Here is a 23,201-nt window from a genome sequence, read left to right as displayed (position 1 = left end):
CTTAGGCAAGGCCATGCTCCTGCCAATGTTTGGGAAGTTGGTTTTACTGAATGGCTGAGGAAATTCAGGGCTTTTGATACTTGCTGGGTTTTGTGGATGCTTTCTCTGGGAGGGATGGTGGCCTTCCCTGGCCACAAAATTCTTTATTTATTGGCCAGGTGTGATTGCTTCTCCTCCAAGAAGCTTCTTCAACTGATTCAAAGGGTATTCACCCCAAAGGTGTTTTTGCATTTCCTCCCATTCCCTTTGGAAATTCCCTCCCCAAGGTCACTATCCAGCTGCAGGCCCTGCTGTCTTATCTTTTTCTGGCAATAATCCCGAGCTCACAAAAGGCATCCTGGAACTCAGCTGTGCCTGTAGAGGTGATAACTGCCCCTTTATCAGGAATCTGTGGGTCACCCCCCCCCCATATGTCCTTTGTGTCTGGTATGAAAGGAGCCAAGTTTTGGGGATACAGTGGTACCTCTACCTAAAAACGCCTCTACTTAAGAACTTTTCTAGATAAGAACCGGATGTTCAAGATTTTTTTGCCTCTTCTTAAGAACCATTTTCTACCTAAGAACCTGAGCCCAGAAAAATTTCCCAATAAATCTGAGAGCGGCATGAAGGCCAGGCCAGTTTCCTGCCATTCCCCCTGGGTTTCTCTCTCTGGCGCAGTGTACGGGAGGCAGCTTCACGCTGGGTGTATGGAAGGCGCATGCTCCTCCTTGCCGCCTCAGAGACCCTCTTTTTTTTTAAGCCTTAAATTTTGGGTTTTTTTTATTCCCCTCAACTCACCTTCTTCCTTCAGCAGCGACTCTCCTCTTCCTCTTCCTCCTCCCACCCAAATTCCAAGCTTTTATTTCTTTCCTAATGGGTTTGCATGCATTATTTGCTTTTACATTGATTCCTATGGGAAAAATCGCTTCCACTTACAAACGTTTCTACTGAAGAACCTTAAGTTCTTAAGTAGAGGTACCACTGTACTTATATCCTCTTTAAATTCTTATTAAGGTAAACACTTTTGAAGTTTACTTTTATGAAGAAACATGTATTTTATAGCCAGTCTAGTAAATCTAAGATAAATGGGAATGGATCATGGTTTCTAGTTGTCCCCCTGTTTGGGTCTTTGTAGCCACGCTCCCCACTTTCCCTCCAGAGCGGCTGTTTTCTAGAGCAGGGCTCCCCAACCTTTTGGACCTCAGGGACCACCGAGGTCATACTTTTAAATCCCGCGGACCACTAAATTCATACTTTTAAGTCCCGCAGACCACTAATATGGTTTTTAAAAATATAAATACATTTGTAAAATAATGGTCTAAGAGAACTTCCATTTTAATATGAAATGCACCTATTTAACATAACAAAATTATAAATGCTTATTTAACCATAACAAAATCTTTGAAGGTTGTTTAATTGTAACAAAATTATTAAAGGTAATTTAATTATTACAAAAGAATTGAAACCTATTTGACAGTGGCTTGCTGATGCTGTTGGGAACGTCAGTCCCACATTCCAGAGCTGTAGCTATAGTCCCTCCCCTCCCCTCCCCACTTTCTTTTCCTCTTCTTCCTGGACTGGATTAATTGCTCTTGGCCATATCTGGCCCAGGGGCCAAGATTTCTCCATGGACCACCAAAATCATAGGTTGGTGACCTGTGTTCTAGAGCACAATTGTTGATGCCAATGTTGGGGAGTTGGAAGAGTGAATTAATTCTTTCTCAATGTTAATATTCCCATTTTCCTTGAGAATGGCTAACTCATGAGTAGACATTGGATCCCCAAAGTGTCCCTTTAAATTCAGGCATGAAGTCCTGATAATTCTCCTGCACTAAACCATTTCCCTCAATGGCTGGTGTTGCCCACTTTGCAGCTCTTCCAGTCATTTTGGTGCCATCCATGGCAAACCCTGTTGGCCTTCCACTTGACCAGAACTGATCCCAGCAACCCCCTTCAAGGTTTTCCAGCAAGCTCCCCTAGGAATGCAGGAGCAATTTGTGTGCACAGGCGTGACATATACTGCTCCGACTGTTGCGTTGTACCATGGCATTCTGCAAATTGATCATTGTGCATCCACTTGCTGGACAGGTTATCAACAACAACACTACTGCCAGATGCTCAGCAGATAGCAGAGTTCCTTGCGGGCTTCTCTTTGGAAGAAAATCAGCGATTTGTGAGATTAATATCAGCCTTCCCAAATAGACCAGACAAGAAAGAAGACCAGATGGACTCATTCTACTTTATTGTAAAATTATATTAAGAGAAGCTTGCAACTCTGTAGGTACAAACCTCCCGCTGTCTCCTTTACATCCTGAGAAACTAGGAAGGGTCACTTTGGAGCCTCTCGCTCCACCTATCATACAGCTGCAGGCTATGCCATCTCTTATCTGGCCACTCCTTTGGCAGCACCTCTAGGCCCAGCCTCCCAAGATCTTTGCCACGTGCCATGATTTCTGAAAAGTGGCTGCTGCTCTGAGGAAACTTCTAAGCAGAACGTGTGCTCTGGGCTTCTTGTCTCTTGAAAATACGGTGGGGAAATGAGGCAAACACGGGGGAAGGGGAGGGGGGTCTCCAGTGTTGTGGCCGTGGGAGCATTCATGTTCCTTCCCCACACCAGCAGAAGAAACAGCAGCCGGTCTCTGGGTGGGGAGGGGATTCAGAGCGCAATTCCCCCCAGGTCTTGTGCAGCAGTCACATTCTCCAGGTTCCCAAACAGGATTTCACTGATGTACTCTAGGGTGCGGTTGTCAAAGATCATGTTGAGGTGCTCGGCTCCGGGCAGTTCCAGGACGTGGACCTTCTGGTGCTGCTGGTTGCGCCACTCCTTGCACAGCTTGATGTTGCGCCAACTCACCATTTCGTCCCCGTCCCCATAGATGATATCCACGGGGTCCTCGTAGGGAAAGCGCTCATTGTAAATGTAGGTCTCTGCAGTGGGGTGCCCAGTGCCAAAGAGGCAATAGACCTCCACGCCCGGGGCCGGCAGCTCCGCCAGCAGGTCCTTGCTGTCATTCCACATGAACCAGCCGTCTTCGAAGTTGATGTCGTTGAAGAACTGCTGGTAGTCCCGGTAGGTGTAGTTGTGGAAGGGGGTGGAGACAAAGACGTGTGTCTCCGGCCAAGCTGTGCGGGAGGGGAACAGCCAGGGGCTATTGGTGGAGATCCGCTTTTCTTCACGCAATTTAATGCTGGACATAATAGGGATGCCCTGATGGTCGCCTGCAAAGGACAACAAGTGGACCTGCATTATTCTCCTCGCTCTTTCAGGCTTGTGGATTTATAACAAAAAATTGAATTACAATGTTATGCAGCCACAGAGGGCAGCCGGTGAATAGAATAGAATAGAATAGAATAGAATGCTTTACTGGCCAAGTGTGATTGCACATACAGGGAATCTGTCTTTGGTGCATATGCTCTCAGTGTACATAAAAGAAAAAGATGCATTTGTCAAGAATCAGGAGGTAAAAAACACTTAATAATTGTCATAGGGGTCAAATAAGCAATGAGGAAACTATCAATATTAATAAAAATCTTAAGGATATAAGCAAGAAGTTGTCATACAGTCATAAGTGGGAGGAAATGGGTGATAGGAATGATGGGGGGGAAAGCTAGTAGTAGTGCAGACTTTGACAGTGTTGAGGGAATTATTTGTTTAGCAGAGTGATGGCGTTCGGGAAAAAACTGTTCTTGTGTCTAGTTGTTTTGGTGTGCAAGAGCTCTATAGTGACATTTTGAGGGTAGGAGTTGAAACAGTTTGTGTCCAGGACGCGAGGGGTCAGTCAATATTTTCACTGCCCTCTTTTTGACTTGTGCAGTATATTTGTTTATTCGATTTTCTTTATGCCACTCTTCTCCTTAGACTCAGGGTGGCTTACAACATGTCAGCAATAGCACTTTTCAACAGAGCCAGCCTATTGCCCCCACAATCCAGGTCCTCATTTCACCCACCTCGGAAGGATGGAAGGCTGAGTCAACCTTGAGCCAGTGATGAGATTTGAACCGCTGACCTACAGATCTCCAGTCAGCTTTAGTGGCCTTCAGTACTGCACTCTACCCACTGCACCACCTCGGCTCTTATAGTATACAGCAGTGATGGCGAACCTATGACATGAGTGTCACAGGTGGCACGTGGAGCCATATCAGCTGGCACACGAGCCGTTGCCCTCCCCTCCCCTAGCTCCAAGAAAGCCTTTGGAGTCTGGGGAGAGCGAAACACGAGCCTACTGGGCCCACCAGAAGTTGGGAAACAGGCCGTTTCAGGCCTCCAGAGAGCCTCCAGGAGGGGGGGAAAGCTGTTTTCGCCCTCCCCAGGCATTAAATTGTGGGTGTGGGTGCACACACATGCACGATAGCACACACACTGGTATGCAGCATACAATAAACGCAACAAGATCAGATTTCCAGGGATTCTTCCCTCGTCTTAAAGATAAACTGGGTGCAAAAAAGAGAAACCGATTGATGTCTCTCCGTTTTTTCCTCAGAAAGGGGGGAGGGGGGGCTGTGGGCAAAATACACCCAGGATCTTCAGTTGGAAAAACTGCAGTGGGGAAAATTGGTGACGAGGAGAACAGCTCCATGCCGGTCCCAGGGGGACACGGCTGCAGGGCCTGGGCAGCTACTCACCTGAGGCCATGATCCGCATGGGTTTCACAGCTCCCCCCCAGGGGGCCCCCAGGGAAATGAAGCCCTGAACGAAACGGTCCTTCCAGGCCTGCGGCTGCTGCACTAGGAAGTAGAGGATGTGGAGGTTGCCAAGGCTGTGGCCGATCAGGAAAACCGGCTTCTGGTAGGTTTCACACATCTCTTCGATGAGGTCCCGCAGCTTGGAGTAGTAGACCTCTTGATGGGCTGAGGAAAGAGGAGGAGGATGGGAAGGGAACTGCACCCCCCCAACCTCCCCCCCACCCGGTGTGCCCCTCACCTGCGCCCCCCCATCGCACTCCCAAGGCTGCAGACAAACCATCCCCAGCCCCTTCAAGGGCAGGTGAGAGGCACACCCGGGGGGGGGGGGTTGGGGTTGGGGAGGGACACTCCTGGGGAAGACGGCTGACCCTTGATCCCCTTCTCCCTCCACCCCACCCCATGGCTCAGCCCTGATGCTGAGGCTTTGAGTCCTTGGTGAGCTCCAGCTGCCAAGTGCCAGCTTGGGCTGTAATGAAGGAGGCCCAAAGCTGCACTGCTGAATTTCATAACCCCCCGCCCCGCTCCATCCTGGATCTCTCCTGTCACTCATTTCACGTCACATTTTATTTGTGCATTTGTCGTGTCAGGGTTTCAAATACAGATAAGCCCGGGATAGGTGGGAAATATTAAATCGCTCTGATGATGTGTTTTATTATGAGCCAGATCTGGCTCATTTCCTTCATTCTTCTTAACCCACATTTGTGAAAGGAAAAGCCTTAATGGAGAAAAAGTTAATGCCAATTTTTTTTCATTGGGGAGCAGAAAATTGTTTCCTTTGCCCCATATCCTGATCCTCCGGGGCTTTGCTGGGTCCACTTTAAAAATGGAGCAACCAATGGTCAGGCTTTGATTGATTGATTAACTGACTCATATTAAAAGATTTGCAACAACTTTGGGCAGAATAGAAAACAATTTAAAAAATGCTAAAAATGGGCTGCCCCACTGCAGGGTCTGAATGGGAGTTTTAATTTAATTTATTCGACTTCTGTGCTGTTCAGGGCAGCTTACAGCAATAAAAGATGGTGATAGGGATGCTGTTCCAAGTGGGCTCAGCCCCTCCCCCCGGAGGGCAGTCTCCCCAGCCTCTGCCCAGGCGTACTCACTGGGGTTCAGCCTCCAATCGTAGGGAGCCGCTCTCACGCTCTGATCGCGCACGTAGCCATTGTTGACCAGGTGCTGCACCAGCGTGTGCATGTAGCCTAAACAAGGAAGAGACGGGAGGTTAGTGGAGGGCAGGGCTACCTGAGCACAGGCACGGCTTTCCCCTGGCAGTGGGCTCCAAGGCCTCCCTGGGGCTTTATGCTCCAGGCATCGACCGGCTCATGTTCTCCTCCCCAGACCTTCATAGAATCATGGGGTTGGAAAGGACCTCCAGGGTCATCGGGTCCAACCCCCTGCTCAATGCAGGATTCATCAAACCATTCCAGAAAGATGACTGTCCAGTCTCTGTATGAAGACCTCCAGGGAAGGTGAGCCCACCACCTCCTGTGGCAAACTGTTCCACTGGTTTATCACCCTTACCGTTAGAAAGTTTTTTTCTGATATCTAATCTAAATCTACTCCCTTGCAGTTTCATTCCATTGTTTCTAGTCCTTCCATGTGCTAATGAGAACAATGCCGATCCCTCTGCTCTGTGACAGCCCTTTAGATAGACAGCTATCAAGTCTCCTCTCAGTCTTCTCCTTTGCAGACTAAACATCCCTAGATCCTTTAACCGTTCCTCATAGGACAGGGCTTCCAGACCACTCACCATCCTTGGAACTCTCCTCTGAACTTGCTCTAGTTTATCAATGTCCTTTTTAAATTGGGGGCCCCAATTTAAAAAGGATTGACTCCCTTGGAAGAATCCGAGCGGTTTTTAGGAAAAGCACCACCATCAAAGTGATCCCAAAGGGAGTCATGGAGATCCTGCACCGCCTGGAAGCAACTTCTGAAATCCAAAAGGCTGCCGCCCTCCATTAAGGGCCTCTCAAAGATGCCCAAAGATATTTCCAATGTCTCCAAGAAAGCAGGAGAATCATAATATAATTTCCACTGTATTACTGTCCTCCCTAAACATCTCTCTGGCCACTGACTGACCCAAGAAGGGATGCGGTTGCTCGGCCACGCTGGCAAAAAAGCTGCCTGTGAAATTATCGGGCCAGGAGCTACCCCACCCTCCCCTCCTTGATCCACAGCTGACTTTAGAACATCACCTTTCGGGCTGTGGCAAGGGGGCCGTTTGCCCAATACTCCAACACTCCAACACTCTGAGGACTGCATTGGCTGCAGCAGTTGTGGCCCTATCTGGATAGGGAGTCACTTCTCACAGTCCCTCACGCCCTCATCACCTCGAGATTCGACTACTGCAATGCTCTCTATATGGGGCTCCCTCTGAAGAGCGTTCGGAAACTGCTTAGTTTCAAAGCAGGGAAAAATCAACACACAAAGGTCGAAGTCAGCAAGGTAGGCACGAAACACAATGATCAGATAATCCTCCACAATGGCCAAACCCACAGGCTGCTATTTATAGCAGCCTCACTAATTACCACAGCCCCACCCAACCACAGGTGGCCTCATTTTCTTTGATAATAATCTCTCAGTTGTTGCTGCCTATGCATCGCTCTCCGCATGCGTGGCTGTATCATTAACTCTTGTTCTGAATCCAAGGAGGAGCTAGATAATTGATCTCCTTCTGCGCTGTCTGCCACTCTCCTCCTCCCTGTCACTCATGTCTTCTTGGTCAGAGGAGCCTTCATCAGCAGATTCCCCCTGAAGCAAAACAGGCCTGCAGCATGTGGATGTCTCCCCCACATCCACAGACCTTGGGGCAGGAGCTGGGCCAGAGCTAACCACAACAGTAATGACCTATAAAGCCCTACATGGCATCGGACCAGATTACTTGTGGGACCACCTTCTGCCGCATGAGCCCCAGTGACCGGTCAGGTCCCACAGAGTCGGCCTTCTCCAGGTCCCGTCAACTAGACAATGTCACTTGGTGGGGTCTAGGAGAAAAGCCTTCTCTGTGAGGCCCCAGCCCTCTGGAATAAGCCCCCCCCCCCAGATATTCGTACTGCCCCCACCCTCCTCGCCTTCTGCAAGGGTCTTAAGACTCATCTATGCCGCCAGGCTTGAGGCAATTAGACTCTAGCCCCCTGGCCGATGAATGTTATGTATGGTTGTTGTTTGAGTGGGTATGATTGTTTTTTAATAACACTGGGTTTTATAGATTAGTACACTTAGTTTTAAATTAATTGGATTTAGATTATTATGTTGCATTGTTCATATATATATATTTGGGTAGATGCATTTCACCCTGCTGGGCTTCTTTCCAGCTCCCCCTCCCCCCTCGTTCTTCTCACCAGCCAGTTTGCCACCATCCAGGTATTCCACGGAAAAGGTCTGGCCAAACCCAGGAACTCGGATGTGGACTCCAGGCGCGTTGGTGATGCTCCGGGTGGTTTTATTGAAAATCACTCTGCGTCCCACAAGGGCGGGTGAAGAGAAAACACAACCGTTATGTTAGGAGGAGGTCCGCTTCCAACAAAGGCCCTCTTGCCAGAGAACCTGAAGGGGCCAGAGATCCCACTCAGGATCCATAACGGCTCTGATCTAAAAAATCCAAGCTGTAATCCGCCCTGAGTCCTCAGAGAGGGGCGGCATATAAATCCAGTTAATAAATAATCCTTTAGATCAGGTTGATGCCTCAAATCCTGTGGCCTGGAGGGGTTCCGCTGGCCTCCTGGGCTTGGGGCCTCTGCCAACGGGCCCCACCAAAGGCCACCGTGGGGCATCAGGAATCTCCCTTCTGTCAGAATCTGCCTCCCACCAGGAAGAATCAGCAGGGAGGGCGTGGGGGCGATTGGGGTCTGCCAGGGGAGCCTGGGAGATTCCTGCCACATGGGGCAATCAAGCCCCCATTTGATTGACTATTTTAAAACAGGAGTTTCCTTTTCCTTTTCTTTTTTTCAGGGATGCTAAAGCTATGATTAAAACTGACCCCCATCCCAATAGGCAGAGGAGAGGCCAAGAGTAGAGTTGATGTGTGTGTGGGGGAGTGGGAGGGCTCCCCCACAGACATGCCTTGTGTTGTCGATCCAACAGTCTACTCCAAAAGGCAGGAACATGTTGAGGTTCAGCCAAATGGTAAAGTAATCATCGGTCTTGCGATAACACATCCAGTTCACCACATCTGGCTTGTCCAGCTTAGCCTCCAGCTGATTCCCGAGGTAGCCGGGCACTGCAGGGGAGAGAAACAGAGAGAGCGGCTGCCTTCCAAACCATCTCCAAACCAATTGGTCCCTGTGTGCCTTCTTCCTGTATCTGCCCTGTATACCTGGGCCCTTCCCTTCTTCGGACTGCAGCCCTGTCTTGAAGGGAAGTGGCAGGTTGACCACTCTGCCTGCCTGTCCATCCTCTGCAAACAGCTGCACCTGGCAAGGCAGCTCCTGCCCTCCAGAAGATGTTCATCTCCTCATAAGAGGAAAACCCCATTCTTATTCTCCACCTGGAGATAGGGCTGGGGATGATGGGTTTTGGTGGTGTTTGATCTTTCAGGATGCACATCATCTGTCCTTTTGCATTCTTCTGCCTTATTGATTATAAAAAGACCCAGAGTAACTGGAGTCAGGCATGCTTTAAGCCACAGGTCACCAACTGGTGGTCCGTGGACCACCAAGTGGGCCCTGAGAACATTTTGGTGGTCCCTGGAGAAATCTTGACCCTGGGCCAGATATGGCGGAGAGCAATTAATCCAGTCCAGGAAGAAAAGAAGGGAAAGGAAGGAAAGGGAGGGGAGGGAGGGGCTACAGCTCTGGAATATGGGACTGACTTTCCCACCGTCAAATACGTTTCAATTACTTTGTAACAATTACACTACCTTTAATAATTTTGTTACAATTAAACAACATTTAAAGATTTTGTTATGATTAAATAAGCATTTATAATTTTATTATGTTAAATAGGTGCATTTCATACTAATGAAATGAAAGTTCTCTCATCATTATTTTGCAAATGTATTTATCTTTTTAAAAGCCATTGTTAGTAGTCTGCAAGACTTAAACATATGAATTTGGTGGTCCACAGGAGTTAAAAAGTGTGGCCTTGGTGGTCCCTGAGGTCCAAAAGTTGGGGAGCCTGCTTTAAGCCACGCTTCACTTTCTCGTTTCTGCTCCTCCGTGGGACTTTTCCCTCCAGCAACCAAGGAGGCTACCTGCCCATCCTTGGTGCAAAGCTGCTGCAGCAGCTGCCATCCCATTCCACCCCCAGCGATCCCGGCCTGCAGGGCTGCTGAATACCGCTGCCCCAGCCAAGATGCGCAGAGCTTAAAAGGCAAACCCTGTTCTCTCCAGCGCCTCACCAGGAAAGACAAGGATGCTCCCAGCCCTGCTCAAGAACAAGCCGAGATGGACACCATAAATTTGCAGGACCGCCTATTGCCGCATGCCTCCCAGAGACCAGTAAGAGCACACAGAGTCGGCCTCCTCCAGGTCCTGTCGACTAAGCAATGCAGGTTGGTGGGGCTACAAGGAAGGGGCTTCTCTGTGGCTGCCCCGGCTCTATGGAACCAACTGCCCCCCACCAATATCTGTACTGCTCCCACCCTACTGGCCTTCCGTAAGCGCACAAGACCTAGCTTTGCCGGCAGGCCTGGGGGCCATGAATTGACATCTATCATGGCCAAATCGTATGAATGATGAATATGAATATGCATGTTGTTGTGATTGCTTAATTTATGGGTTTTTAATTAGGGTTCTAGAGTTGTTTAGATTTTAGATGAGAGTTTTACAGACAGGACCCCAGAGGAGAACGCAGAGCAAGGCACGCCCCTTGCAATAGGGCTTGATCATCTCTTTGTCTGCAAATAGATGATCAAGCCCTATTGCAAGGGGCGTGCATAAGTGCACCAGTGTGCCTACCGTCCCTGTTCCAATCTTATTAGTACCCATATCATGTACATGAGCAGTGTTGTAGCTATGTATGCTACTAATGCGTACTTGACAAAATACTGTATAATAAAAATAAGAAGTTACGTTTGACCAGGCAGCCCAGGACATCTGGCGGGACACGTGATGAGTCCCTGCTGGCCAAGGAGGAGAAAGGGGGAGGCCTCCTTTACAGTCTGTCTTATCTGCATGGTGCTCCTCTCTTCCCAGTCTCCCCTTTATCACCTGTACAGCATATCAGGCACACGCTTGCTTGTGTCTACATGTGCTGCTGGAGCGACTGCAATTGGTAAAAGGTTTGTGTGTTAGCAGAGATTTCTTTGCATGCTACAGATGAAATTAAGCAATTCGCCAGGCAACTGCTGCTTTCACTAACGGAGAGAGAGGCCCAGAATCTCAGAAGCAGCAGCTGTCAGTTCCCTGTTCTGGTCTGCAAAAATCCAGTCGCCAGATGGCAGTAGAGATTTCTGCATTTTGCCTCCATCCCCTAAACAGCCGGCAGGCAGGCAGACTATGCCAGTGTTTCCCAACCTTTTTGGAGCCGCGGCACATTTTTCATATTTTAAAAATCCTGGGGAACATGGAGGGGGGGGGGCGCTAAAAAAAGTTTGGACAAAAAAATCTCTCTTCCTCCCTTTCGCTCTATTTCTCTCTCCCTCCCTCTTTCTCTCTCTTCCTTCCTTTCTCTCTCCATCCCTCTTTCTTTCTCTCTTCCTTCCTTCCTCTCTTTCTGTCTCCTCCTTTCTCTCTCATCTCTTTCCTTCCTCTCCCTCCCTTTCTCTCTTTCCTTTCTCTCCCTTTCTGTCTATCCTTTCTATCTCTCACCCCTTCTCCCTCTTTCATTCCCTTTCTCTCCCTCCCTTTCTCTCTCATTCCTTTCTCTCCCTCTTTCCTTCCTATCTCTCTTTCTTTTTCTCCCTCCTTCATATCTTCTTTCTCTCCCCCTTCCTCCCTCTTTCCCTTTTCCCCCTCCCTTTCTCTTCCTTTTTCTCTATCCTTTCTACTTCTTACTCTTTCTTTCTCTCCCTCCTTCATTCAATTTTCTCTCCCTCCCTTTCTCTCCCTTTCTCTCTTTCCTTTCTCTCCCTCCCTCTCTTCCTTTTTCTCTATCCTTTCTACTTCTTACTCTTTCTTTCTCTCCCTCCTTCATTCAATTTTCTCTCCCTCCCTTTCTCTCCCTTTCTCTCTCTTTCCTTTCTCTCCCTCCCTCTCTTCCTTTTTCTCTATCCTTTCTACTTCTTACTCTTTCTTTCTCTCCCTCCTTCATTCAATTTTCTCTCCCCCCTTCCTCCCTCTTTCCTTTCTCCCCCTCCCTTTCTCTTCCTTTTTCTCTATCCTTTCTGCTTCTTACTCTTTCTTTCTCTCCCTCCTTCATTCAATTTTCTCTCCCCCCCAACTCCCTCTTTCCTTTCTCTCCCTCCCTTTCTCTTCCTTTTTCTCTATCCTTTCTACTTCTTACTCTTTCTTTCTCTCCCTCCTTCATTCAATTTTCTCTCCCTCCCTTACTCTCTCTTTCCTTTCTCTCCCTCCCTTGTTCTCCCCTGGGGCTGCCTGTGCCTGCCCTGCACCACCCAACACGGACGGACAGCCCCCGGTCGTCGGTTCGTCGCCCCCCACCCCCCCATGGAGGGAGATCAGGCTGGCGAGGGCGGTAGATCTACGTCACCAGCCACTGGAGGGAGATCGGGCTGGCGGGGGCGGCGAATCCACCTCCCCAGCCGCGCGGAGGGAAATCCGGTAGGCGGGCGGGTGGCCGCGGCTCCTTGCGCGCCCCTGGAAAAGCCTACAGGGAACGGTGCCCGGGGCTGCTTTAGCCGCCCCCCCGCTCCCCCCGCCATCTCCCCGCGACTGCCTGCGCCGCTGCAGCCGCGCCGCCCCCCCGCTCCCACCACCAGTGCCCTCCCGCCGGGCCCCAAAGGACACTTGCCGATGACGACAGGGAAGCTTCAGCTGGGCGGGCGCTGCCGTGCCGGTGCCTCCGACCTCCCGGTTCCTGCTCGATGCCGCGGTTTCTGGCGCTCTCCTGCTGGGCCCCAAAGAAGGAAGGCGGGAAAAAGGCGCGAAGAATGGAGCTCTCCTTCCTGCCTTCCTTCTTTGGGGCCCAGCAGGAGAGCGCCAGAAACCGCGGCATCGGGCAGGAGCGGAGAGGTCAGAGGCACCGCAGCGCCCCGCCCAGGCGGCACACCTGGCGGTGTCTCGCGGCACACCAGTGTGCCGCGGCACACCGGTTGGGAAACGCTGGACTATACAGTACTTGCTAAGCCCCAAATGCCTGAGGAAAACCCAGCTTTGCTTGGTGCTGGAATGCCAACGAGGCTGGTGGTAGGCCATCGTCTTGCCCCAATTTTCTGGATGCGAGAGCCCCTTTTCTGCCAGCCAAGAGCAGGGAGAGTCTGTCCTGCAGATTCCTTAATGTCCAGGGAGTCCAATATAAGACCCCAAACCCAACCACCACCTCCTCCAATAACAATACAGGGAGAAACGCACTATGAAGTGAAATTAAATTTAGACTCCGGAATATTTAGAGGTCAATTACAATATTTAATTCATTGGAAGGGATATCCTTTGTCTGAGGCCATGGCTTAAAAGTTGGAATGTAAAAGCTGACAAACTAATTAAACAGTTCCATGAAAAACAGCCAAACAAACCAAAGGGTCCCCCGGAAGGGGGAGGGGTTGAAGATGATATTAACCCTCTGTGTTCTTTTGTTCTCTCCTTTTGCAGGACACACTTTTGTCTTGGGGGGGGGGGGCGCTATCGTTTTGAGTTGGAGACTTTGGCCTGCCACAAGTAGGTCATTCGCTGTGGAAACTGGGGAGGGGTGGTTGCATGAGAGGGAAAATACTAGCCACAACAAATTATTTTCAGAGATTCAAGGTCATTCTTTGTTCAGCACCAGCCGGAAGTGCAGGGGAGGACAGTGGATGTTGAGAGAACCAGAGTGGTCCACGTGATGCACTTGTGGGTGTGGGGACGAGGGATGAACCTTAACCTGGGTGGAGAACTATAGGGAAAGTTAGTATCAGGTTGACTACAGTTCATAACCAACATGGCTGTCAATAAACTGGGGCTTGGAAGAAGGCCAAGGTTTGGACTCTGATTTATCTCTCAGATCCTAATTGGAGGGCATCAATCATCAGCGAGGGCAGCAACAACAACCATAGCACCTCAGCCATCCCCGTCTAGCAGAAGCAGCCGCCGACCAAACCTGAGCTGACAGCCAAACTTCTAGCCGGGCGCAGCAGCAGAAGCAGCCAGCAAGCAAACCTTTCGATTAACAGGTGGGAGGGAGAGTGCACGTAAGATACAGCACCAGGACAAGGAACCTTTTGGCTGCACACTGCATGCAGGAAATCTTTCTCCGCTTTCATTCCAAGAGTCTGCACAGGTGCGATGAGTCTCATAAAAACTCGTTTCTGGTGGTTTGGAAGATTTATTGCGTCTCATCTCTCCGCTGTCCTACCCCTCCCCACCTGGCACCCTTTCCACGGCCAAGATCATCATCAAGATCATGGGTGGGCAATTAATTTTGCCATGGGGCCACATGAGAAATTGTGATGGTTTTAGAGGGCTGGACTAATATAATTAACTCAGTTCTACCTGGCCTGACCTAAACACTCAGACCCACTCTACAGTTTGCTTTACGGCAACACGGTGTACCAGTCACTGTGCTGGAGTGTTTGCGTGGTTTCTGTGCTCAGCCGCTCTCAGTAGGAGGTCGGGATCTGCTCCAGTGCGAGGATGAAAGAGCCCCGACCTCCACAGACCGGTCACAGATAGCGGGCAGGCTGTTCACAGACAGCAGGCGGGCCGGATGCGGCCCATGGGCCGCCCCTTGCCCAGGTCTGATCAAGATCAAAGATGTTACTTTGTTTACCTGCCTTGTGCACACTTGTCAACAGACCTGCAATTATAGCTTGATAATTAATTACACACTTCGGGACTGCAGAGTTTGAGAGGTCGGGTCTGCTTAATGGACATGAGGCCCCTTTCTCTCGCAACCATTTAGAAATGCCTCTGCAGGGGCCCAGCTGGAATGCCTGCCTCCCCTGACACCTTTGGGCTAAGGGAAGGGACCGGGTGGTTTCTGAGCTCTAGAAGGGGCCCTCCCTCTGGGGGTCTTTAGGAGACCCCCCCTCTCCCAAATCCACCTGTTTTTTTTCATGGCCCTGCTGTGCTGCCCCTGCAATCCTGACGTGCAATGGGGTCTAGCCGTTCTCTCCAGGCAAACAGTGTCCATGCAAATAAGGCAAAGTCCAGCCATTTGGGCGTCACGACTCCCAAGAGTGCAAAAATTTAATCTCAGAGATCAAAGGGGAGGCAGGCTGGCTTCAGGGTTACTGCGGGGCAGAGTGCTTGCTCCCTTTCACTGCCACAGAAAAGGGGGTGTCATGGGGTGGGGGCTTTCCCCTTTCTGTTACAGCAGCAGCATCAGAGCCAAGAGGGCTCTTCTTCCCACTGCTGGGAGCCACCAGGATCTTCCTTAATTCCCCACCTGCAGCCTAGCCTTGGAGCAAGAGCAGCCTCAGCTCCTCCTCCTCCTCTTCGTCCTCCAGAAAAGAACATTCTGCTAAAGGTCCTTGAAGAAGAACTCAAGGCACATTCTTAGAAATTCCTGACTGGTTTAGGTCTAAATCAGTTTAAAGAACTAAGGAGAAACAAACTGCCGCTCCTGCTTAAGCAGGCCACTCCTGCAGCTACCTGCTTAAAACTGGTGGCTCTGCAGTTGGTAAAGCCAGCTTCCAAATCTGATTTGACTTCATTCTGCATGTGAATGGGCCGCCTCCGTCTGTCTGGATTGTGGGTGGAAGAAGAGTCAAGACCCCCCTCCATCTCCAAACCCAGCATGCAAAACAGACTTTCCTCCCGGTCTTTCAAACATTGGCAGCTGCCGGCCGTTTGGGAGCTTCTTGTCTGTGGTGCTGCCAGGCTCCCATGCTCCCCATCCAAAGCTTTGCATGCCTGCTCCCCCTTCCCAGGCATCGGAGTCCTTCAGATGCCCAGCAGGGCAGCCCTGGCAAGACACCCCACCGCCTGCAGCCCTGGGAGAGAATCCCGGCAGATGTGGGGCAGCTCCCCGGGGTGCCTGAGGCAGAAGGCCGGCAGCTTCTCCCAGGTGAGGTCTCTGGGACCCTGGGAGCAAGGGAAGAGCTCAGCTGCTTCTTCCATGGGAAGAGAGCTTTTGCGAAGGCTGGGAAAAGGCACCAGACAAACGTCCCTGAGACCTTCCATCCTACCTGTCTGTCTGATTTGGTTCTGGAACACAACAAGACCGACACAGACTTCAAGAGGAGAATCAGAACTGCAGAAAAAACAATGGCTGCCAACCTGCCTTCCATTGAGGACCTGTATACTGCACAAGTCAAAAATAAGGCTGTAAAAATATTTACTGACCCCTCGCACCCTGGACACAAACTGTTTCAACTCCTACCCTCAAAACGTCCCTACAGAGCCCTGCACACCAACACAACAAGAACAGTTTCTCCCCCCGAATGCCATCAACATTGTCAAACTATTTAATAAGTCTGCACTTCTATTACTAGTAGTTTTTTTCTCGCCATTCCCTGTCACCCCTTTCCTCCCACTTAGAACTTTGTGACTGTAACTTGTTGCTTGCATCCTTAATATATTAATATTGATTGTTTCCTTACTGTTTATTGACCCCTATGACAAACATTGTTTTTTACCTCACCGATTCTTGACAAATGTTTCTTTTCTTTTAGGGACACTGAGAGCATCTGCACCAAAGATAAATTCTTTGTGTGTCCAATCATACTGGGCCAATAAAGAATTCTAATTCTAATTCAAAGGCTGCCAGCTCCGCCTCTGACCACCTGCCGGCCTCCTCAGAGAGGCCGACAACCAAAAGACGGGCCAGCGGCAGGGCGGAAGGCCGAACCCTCCTGCCGTCGGGACGCCATCTTTTCGGGTCCGCCTCGGGTTCTGAAGCGGCAGCCTCCAGCCTTTCCTCGGGTCTCCAATGGCAGCTCATCATCCCCCCTCCCTTCCCCGGCCTGGTTCCCTCAGAGCGTCCCGAGGCCTCCGGGGCCGCTCGCCCTCCCCCGCCGGCTCACCCAGCACCACGGGGGGCGTCCTGTTGGCTGAGGCGGCTTCTGGGGTGGTGCTGGGCGGGAAGAGCACGTTGAGGAGCCAGAAGGCCCGGCCCGGCTGAAGGAGCGCCAGCACCAACACAGCGCTCCATCCACCCGCGCTCCGCATCCTGGGTCGCCGAGAAGCCTCTCTGGCCCGCCGAGGGCGCTCCGCTGGCTTCCCGCGGCCTGGTGGGGAATGGGAGGAGCGGGAGGTGGGACCCCAGCAGCCCGGGCAGTGCGGCCGGCGGGGCTGGAGGAGGCCCCGGGTCGGGGGAGAGGCCTTTCCCAAAGTTGAAGGGCTGCCTCCAGAGCCCCCGACGAGGGTTCCCGAGGAATCCGAGGCCTAGAGCTTCTGCGGAGCAGCCGCCGGCCAGATTTCTTTCGGCCTTCCTCTGCCCCGGAGAGCCGGGCTGAGCTCTTGTTAACCTTTCCCGGGGCGCTCATGCTTAGGCCGAGGAAAGAAAGGCTGGGAGCCCCCCCTTCCTTTAGTTCCCCGGAGCCCCTGAGGGGTTCCTTGGCACCTCTGGATAAACAGCTTGCTACAAAGCAGCACAGAAGCCAAACGTTTGTTTAACGGGGGATCCAAGGCAGTCTAAATTAGCTTGATGGGAACATTTCATTATTATATTTCCAGTTCAGGAGTTGCATGGAGCAGGTGATAATGGGCTCCAGGATGAATTGTTGGCCTGGCATTTCCAGTCCCAGGCGGTAGACGTTTGCTGAAGTGTCTACTTCCAGTGCAAGCAGACCTTAGGTTTTAGAGCAGAAGGCTTCAAACTTGGCAACTTGAAGACTTGTGGACTTCAACTCCCCTGGGAGTTGAAGTCCACAAGTCTTCAAGTTGCCAAGTTTGAGGACCACTGTTTTAGAGCCTGGAAGCTGCTTGAATGAACCACTTTATTTGTTTGTTTTGTCGCATACGTATTGGCAGTATACAAAGATATAATATTTATATACCTTTCCATTTCTTTTCCCCAAACCTAGCAACTTTAAGACTTGTGGACTTCAACTCCCAGAATTCTTCAGCCAGCCATGCTGGCTGGAGAATTCTGGGAATTAAAGTCCACAAGTCTTAAAGTTGCCAGGTTTGAAGACCTCTGCCGCACATGGTACTAGTACAAGAGAAACATTAGGACAGGGGACGGCAGGCACGCTCGTGCACTTATGCACGCTCCTTACTGACCTCTTAGGAATCGGGAGAAGTCAACAGTGGACAGTCTTCAAGTGCCAAGTTTGGGGACCATTGTTTTAGAGCCTGGAAGCTGCTTGAATGAACCACTTATTTTATTTGTTTGTTTTGTCACGTACGTATTGGTGGTATACAAAGATATAATATGCATCAGAGGTCCCCAAACTTAAGGGTGAAGTTTTGGGGTTAGGAAATGATACTACAGAGTCTAATAGTGAGTTCCAGGCATCAACTACTCGGTTACTAAAATCGTATTTCCTGCAGTCGAGTTTGGAGTGGTTTACTTTAAGTTTGTATCTGTTGTGTACTCGTGTGTTGTTGTGAAGCTGAAGTAGTCATTGACAGGAAGGACGTTGTAGAAGATGATTTTATGGGCTATGCTTAGGTCGTAGTTCTAAGCTTTCTAAACCTAGGATTGTGAATCTAGTTGCCTAGGGTATTCTGTTGCGAGTGGAGGAGTGGAGGGCTCTTCTAGTAAAGTATCTCTGGACATTTTCTAAAGTGTTTATGTCCGAAATGCGGTGTGGGTTCCAGACAGATGAGCTGTATTCAAGGATTGGTCTGGCGAAAGTTTTGTATGCTCTGGTTAGTAGTGTGAGATTACCGGAGCAGAAGCTACATAGGATTAGGTTAACAACTCTTGAAGCCTTTTTGGCAACGTTGGCCCATCTCTTGGCACAACTGGTGGAGCAGATGCAGCCACTGCCACACATAGCACCATCTCACACAGAGGTTGTCTCAGACTGTCCTGTCCTTGCTCTGAGTATGTGTGGCTTCAGATTTCTATCACTCCATGCAAATTGAATAATTCATTATTATAGATGGGCAATCCCTTGCCTGGGAAATAAACAACCCTGTTGTAGACCGTTATACTGTCAAAGCAGAAGCTGCTTTGACGATCCGATTGGACCATTGAATTCAAAGATTGTGGCAAGATGGAGAACATGTATGTGGGTCTGGCTTTTGACCTTCCCTGAGAATATGGGCTGAATGAGAGGGATTGACTGACCAGTTGAAGGCCTATTCATTATGGGGCTGATTAATTTTGACTGAGATTCCCTGAAATCATGCAAATATTATTCCAGATTTGTACTCCTAAATGGATCCTACCCAGTTTATTCCATGTCTGCTATTTTGAAAATGAGAAGCAGCGTCTGAATTATCTAAGCCAAGTGTCCTCAAATGTGGCAACTTTAAAACTTGTGGACTTCATCTCCCAGAATTCTCCAGCCAGCTATGCTGGGAGAATTCTGGGAATTTAAATCTACAAGTCTTAAAATTGCCAAGTTTGAAGAACTCTGATCTAAGCTGTCATCTGATACCCTTATAAAATGATGAAGATAATCTGGTACAACATCACAAAAGATATTACCTTCAATAAACTGTCAACACAGCCTGGTTTCATTTCAAATCTCAGTCAATATTAGATAATTTAAATGCTGAAAATACTATGGTGCAAAACTTTTTTGTTTTATTTGGAATTACTTACAAAAACAGATTTTAATATAAATAATTTCTTGGATAAAATAATATTGTTTTAATCCTTTGAGAGGCTAATAATATTGTCTCTTATATAAGCACAGGAAACACGGAACACATTGTTCTCTCTCTTGTTCAATATTTACAGTGCTAGAACCTTTAGCATGTTTAATGACAGAGTCTGGGGATATCCAAGGTAATTGTGCTACAGGGATAGGATATAATTTGCTGCTGTATGCAGAAGGTACAGTATGTTCGGCCTTTTATTATCATCATAGAACTTTACCAAGATTTGTATAAACGATGCAGCAATACTGTTATTTGCTCTTCAAGAACTCCAGTCATTTTTATTTCCAAAAGTGATGTTTTCTGAATCTCTCCAGCACAATGTGGAATTCTGACCGCCACGCTGCGTAACACAAACAAAGGCCTCTTTCTCACCCCTCCATTGGCGGCATGTTTAGCAGGAGAATGTCTCGTCCTATCCATTAGTCCTGCTAAAGACTTTGGATACATATTTTAAGCTTTTACTTATCTAAGCCTCTTAACCTTTGGAATGAAAAGCTTGCCAGGATTTTCCAGGTCTACAAAAGCCTGTTTGGTGCAATGGTTGAGGCATCAGACCAGAAACTGGGAGACCGTGAGTTTGAGTCCCACAAAGACACAATGTCAGTTGGGTGACCCTCAGCCATGGTTTTCTCCTGGTTCAGCCTGGTTCTAAGAACCAGTAGCGCCAGCAGTGTGAGGCTCCACCCACCCACTTGGGAAGCTTTTGCGCATGCACAGAAGCATTGCGTGTGTGCAAGCATCCACACAAATCGATAGTAAAGGGCTTTAGAACCCACTATAGGTGCCCCTGGGCCAGTCACTTTCACTCAGCCTCAGGAAGGAGGCAATGGCAAACCTCCAGGCATGCACCAAGTCAGCACAAAATGAACAAGAAGACTTTAGACTTCCGTGACCACATTTGTCCTTCATAAAATAGCCTGGTGTGACTCTTTGTTAAACAGCAAGCCTGTATCACAGTGTTTCTTCGTAAGGAAATTGCTCAACTCTATAGCAAGTTTTGTTTGTTCTTTTTGAAAATAAATTCCATTCTGCAATGTGTTTAAACAATTTTTTACTAAACCAGATTTGTGCAGTATGCTCAAATTTATGTAAATCTGCTATGAGCCTGTGGAGAAGAGTGGCATAGACATCCAACCAAACAAACAAATAAATAAATAAATAAATAAATAAATAAATAAATATGATATTTAGAGTTTATTCTTGGAGGGGGCATGGCCAATGCCAATGGCAGAGTTCTCTGCACTCTGCAGGGGATCCTGAATTCCAGCTTCTTGGAGATCCGGTACAAGTTAGTACCGGGCCAGAACAGCTCTGGAGGGGCAAGGACAAAAAGAGGGATCTAGCGGTGGACAGAGGTGTGTGCAATACCCCCCCCCAGGGAACTGACACTAGCCTCTCGGCCAGCGGCTGGGGAAGACGACTAGCTGTCATCATTAGCTGTGGCAGTCACAAATAGCTTGATAGAACTTGATGTAATATTGAAATAATTAGATGATTATTGATATTGGAATGAGAAAAGATTTTAATAATAATTAATACTACTGTGAGGTCTTCATATAAGATTAAATAATCAAAATGTTGGATTTTTCATTGTGGACAACATGGTCATCAACCAATGGATGGGAGAATAATAATGATTGTATTTGTTTCAATATAGAGAATAATATAATAATAATGGCAGCCACCCCAGAGTTTTTAAAGAACTCAGATTTGTCATTGCTACCCCCCTGACTGATTTGTTTAACCAATCCCTGTTAACAGGAGATGTTCCTGAGGATTGGAGAAGGGCCAGTGTTGTGATTATCCACAAGAAGGGCAGTAGAGAAGAAGCTGGTAACTACAGGCCAGTTAGCTTGACATCAGTTATAGTTAAAATGATGGAGACTCTACACAAAAAGGGTATAAATCAGCACCTAAAAAGCAATAACTTATTGGACCCAAAATCAGCATGGCTTTACTGAAGGCAAATCATGTCAGACTAATCTTATTGATTTCTTTGACTATGTCACAAAGGTGTTGGATGAAGGTGGTGCTGTGGATATTGCCTATCTGGAATTCAGCAAAGCCTTTGATACAGTTCCACATAAAGAGCTGATAGATAAATTAGTGAAGATTGGACTTAATCCCTGGATAGTTCAGTGGATTTGCAGCTGGCTGAAGCGTAGACATAAGAGAGTTATTGTTAATGGTAAGTATTCTGAGCAGAGACAGGTTACAAGCGGTGTGCCACAAGGGTCTGTTCTGGGTCCTATTCTTTTTAATATGTTTGTGAGTGACATAGGGGAAGGTTTGGTAGGGAAGGTTTGTCTATTTGCCGATGACTCTAAAGTGTGCAATAGGGTTGATATTCCTGGAGGCGTTTGTAACATGGTAAATGATTTAGCTTTACTAGATAAATGGTCAAAGCAATGGAAACTGCAGTTTAATGTTTCCAAATGTAAAATAATGCACTTGGGGAAAAGGAATTCTCAATCTGAGTATTGTATTGGCAGTTCTGTGTTAGCAAAAATGTCAGAAGAGAAGGATTTAGGAGTACAGTAGTGATTTCTGACAGTCTCAAAATGGGTGAGCAGTGTGGTTGGGCGGTAGGAAAAGCAAGTAGCATGCTTGGCTGCATAGTTAGAGGTATAACAAGCAGGAAGAGGGAGATTGTGATCCCGCTATATAGAGCGCTGGTGAGACCACATTTGGAATACTGTGTTCAGTTCTGGAGACCTCACCTACAAAAAGATATTGACAAAATTGAACGGGTCCAAAGACGGGCTACAAGAATGGTGGAAGGTCTTAAGCATAAAACATATCAGGAAAGACAGATTGAATTCAATCTGTATAGTCTGGAGGACAGAAGGAAAAGGGGGGACATGATCGAAACATTTAAATATGTTAAAGGGTTAAATAAGGTTCAGGAGGGAAGTGTTTTTAATAGGAAAGTGAACACAAGAACAAGGGGACACAATCAGAAGTTAGTTGGGGGAAAGATCAAAAGCAACATGAGAAAATATTATTTTACTGAAAGAGTAGTAGATCCTTGGAACAAACGTTCAGCAGACGTGGTTGGTAAATCCACAGTAAATGATTTAAAACATACCTGGGATAAACATATATCCATCCTAAGATAAAATACAGAAAATAGTATAAGGGCAGACTAGATGGATCATGAGGTCTTTTTCTGCCGTCAGTCTTCTATATTTCTAATAAATTAAATTAGAAAAAATGAGTAAGGAAGTTGGAAGGGAGATATGAAAGAGGAAGAATACTAAGGCATTTAGAAATGATTGAATTAAAAAAAGATGAATTATGAGTAAAGTTATTAAGTGAAGAGAGGAAGCAACACAGCTTAAAATTAAGAGGCAAAAAAGACAATGAATCTTTTTGGAAATTAAGCTATAGTGGTTAAATTGGGGAAAAACTGAATATTAATTAGTAGTAAACTCAGGAGACAAAATTAGGTTTGGAAGAGGTAGCATTAGATTAATAGTAAATACCTAGAATTGAGGGTTACATATATAGAAATGTTATAAAAATGATATTAGAAGAGACACCAACAGTTTAAAAATACATGGAATATGCTATCAGTCTGTTAAATGCAAGATGAATTAGGATAAGAATCACTCAGGGAGGGAAAGGTAAAGGAGGAGAAAGAGGATGTAGAAAGGTGAAGGGAGAAGAAAGGAGTGAAGTAGGAAGGGGAAGAGGAGCAAAAAGGTAGGAGGGTGGAGATAGAGGGGAGTGTAAAGAAATGAAGAAAGACTGATGAATAGTAGTATAAAATAGATTCAAAATAAG

General features: G+C 48.0%; 1 protein-coding gene across 2 annotated transcripts; it reads right to left on the bottom strand.

Annotated features, from left to right (window-relative positions):
* Positions 1-2,204: 2,204 nt before the first annotated feature.
* LCAT (lecithin-cholesterol acyltransferase) lies at positions 2,205-17,111 on the bottom strand. Of its 2 annotated transcripts, XM_070760585.1 has the most exons (7): positions 16,661-16,805; positions 10,674-10,866; positions 8,725-8,881; positions 8,004-8,119; positions 5,766-5,861; positions 4,603-4,827; positions 2,205-3,198 (listed from the first exon to the last, which is right to left on the bottom strand). In XM_070760585.1, exons 3-7 carry the CDS (start codon positions 8,817-8,819, stop codon positions 2,636-2,638), a joined length of 1,095 nt encoding a protein of 364 aa, XP_070616686.1. In that variant the 5' UTR covers positions 8,820-8,881; positions 10,674-10,866; positions 16,661-16,805; the 3' UTR covers positions 2,205-2,635. The 2 variants fall into 2 exon arrangements, with proteins under 2 accessions (XP_070616686.1, XP_070616685.1); XM_070760584.1 differs by lacking the exon at positions 10,674-10,866 and having other exon boundaries at positions 16,661-17,111.
* Positions 17,112-23,201: the final 6,090 nt, after the last annotated feature.

The sequence above is a fragment of the Erythrolamprus reginae genome, chromosome 9, assembly GCF_031021105.1.
Source record: "Erythrolamprus reginae isolate rEryReg1 chromosome 9, rEryReg1.hap1, whole genome shotgun sequence".
In the NCBI taxonomy this organism is placed as follows: Eukaryota; Metazoa; Chordata; class Lepidosauria; order Squamata; family Dipsadidae; genus Erythrolamprus; species Erythrolamprus reginae.
Note: the sequence above shows the minus strand (reverse complement) of the source record. Positions and strands in the feature narration are given on the sequence as shown.

Excerpts from the sequence above, each read along its gene's own strand:
- LCAT (XM_070760584.1), bottom strand. The coding sequence starts at position 16,805 with ATGCGGAGCGCGGGTGGATGGAGCGCTGTGTTGGTGCTGGCGCTCCTT. Across the intron at positions 8,882-16,660 it reads GACGCCCCCCGTGGTGCTGG|TGCCCGGCTACCTCGGGAAT; the intron begins GTGAGCCGGCGG and ends TCTCCCCTGCAG. Across the intron at positions 8,120-8,724 it reads TGTTGGATCGACAACACAAG|AGTGATTTTCAATAAAACCA; the intron begins GCATGTCTGTGG and ends TGTGGGACGCAG.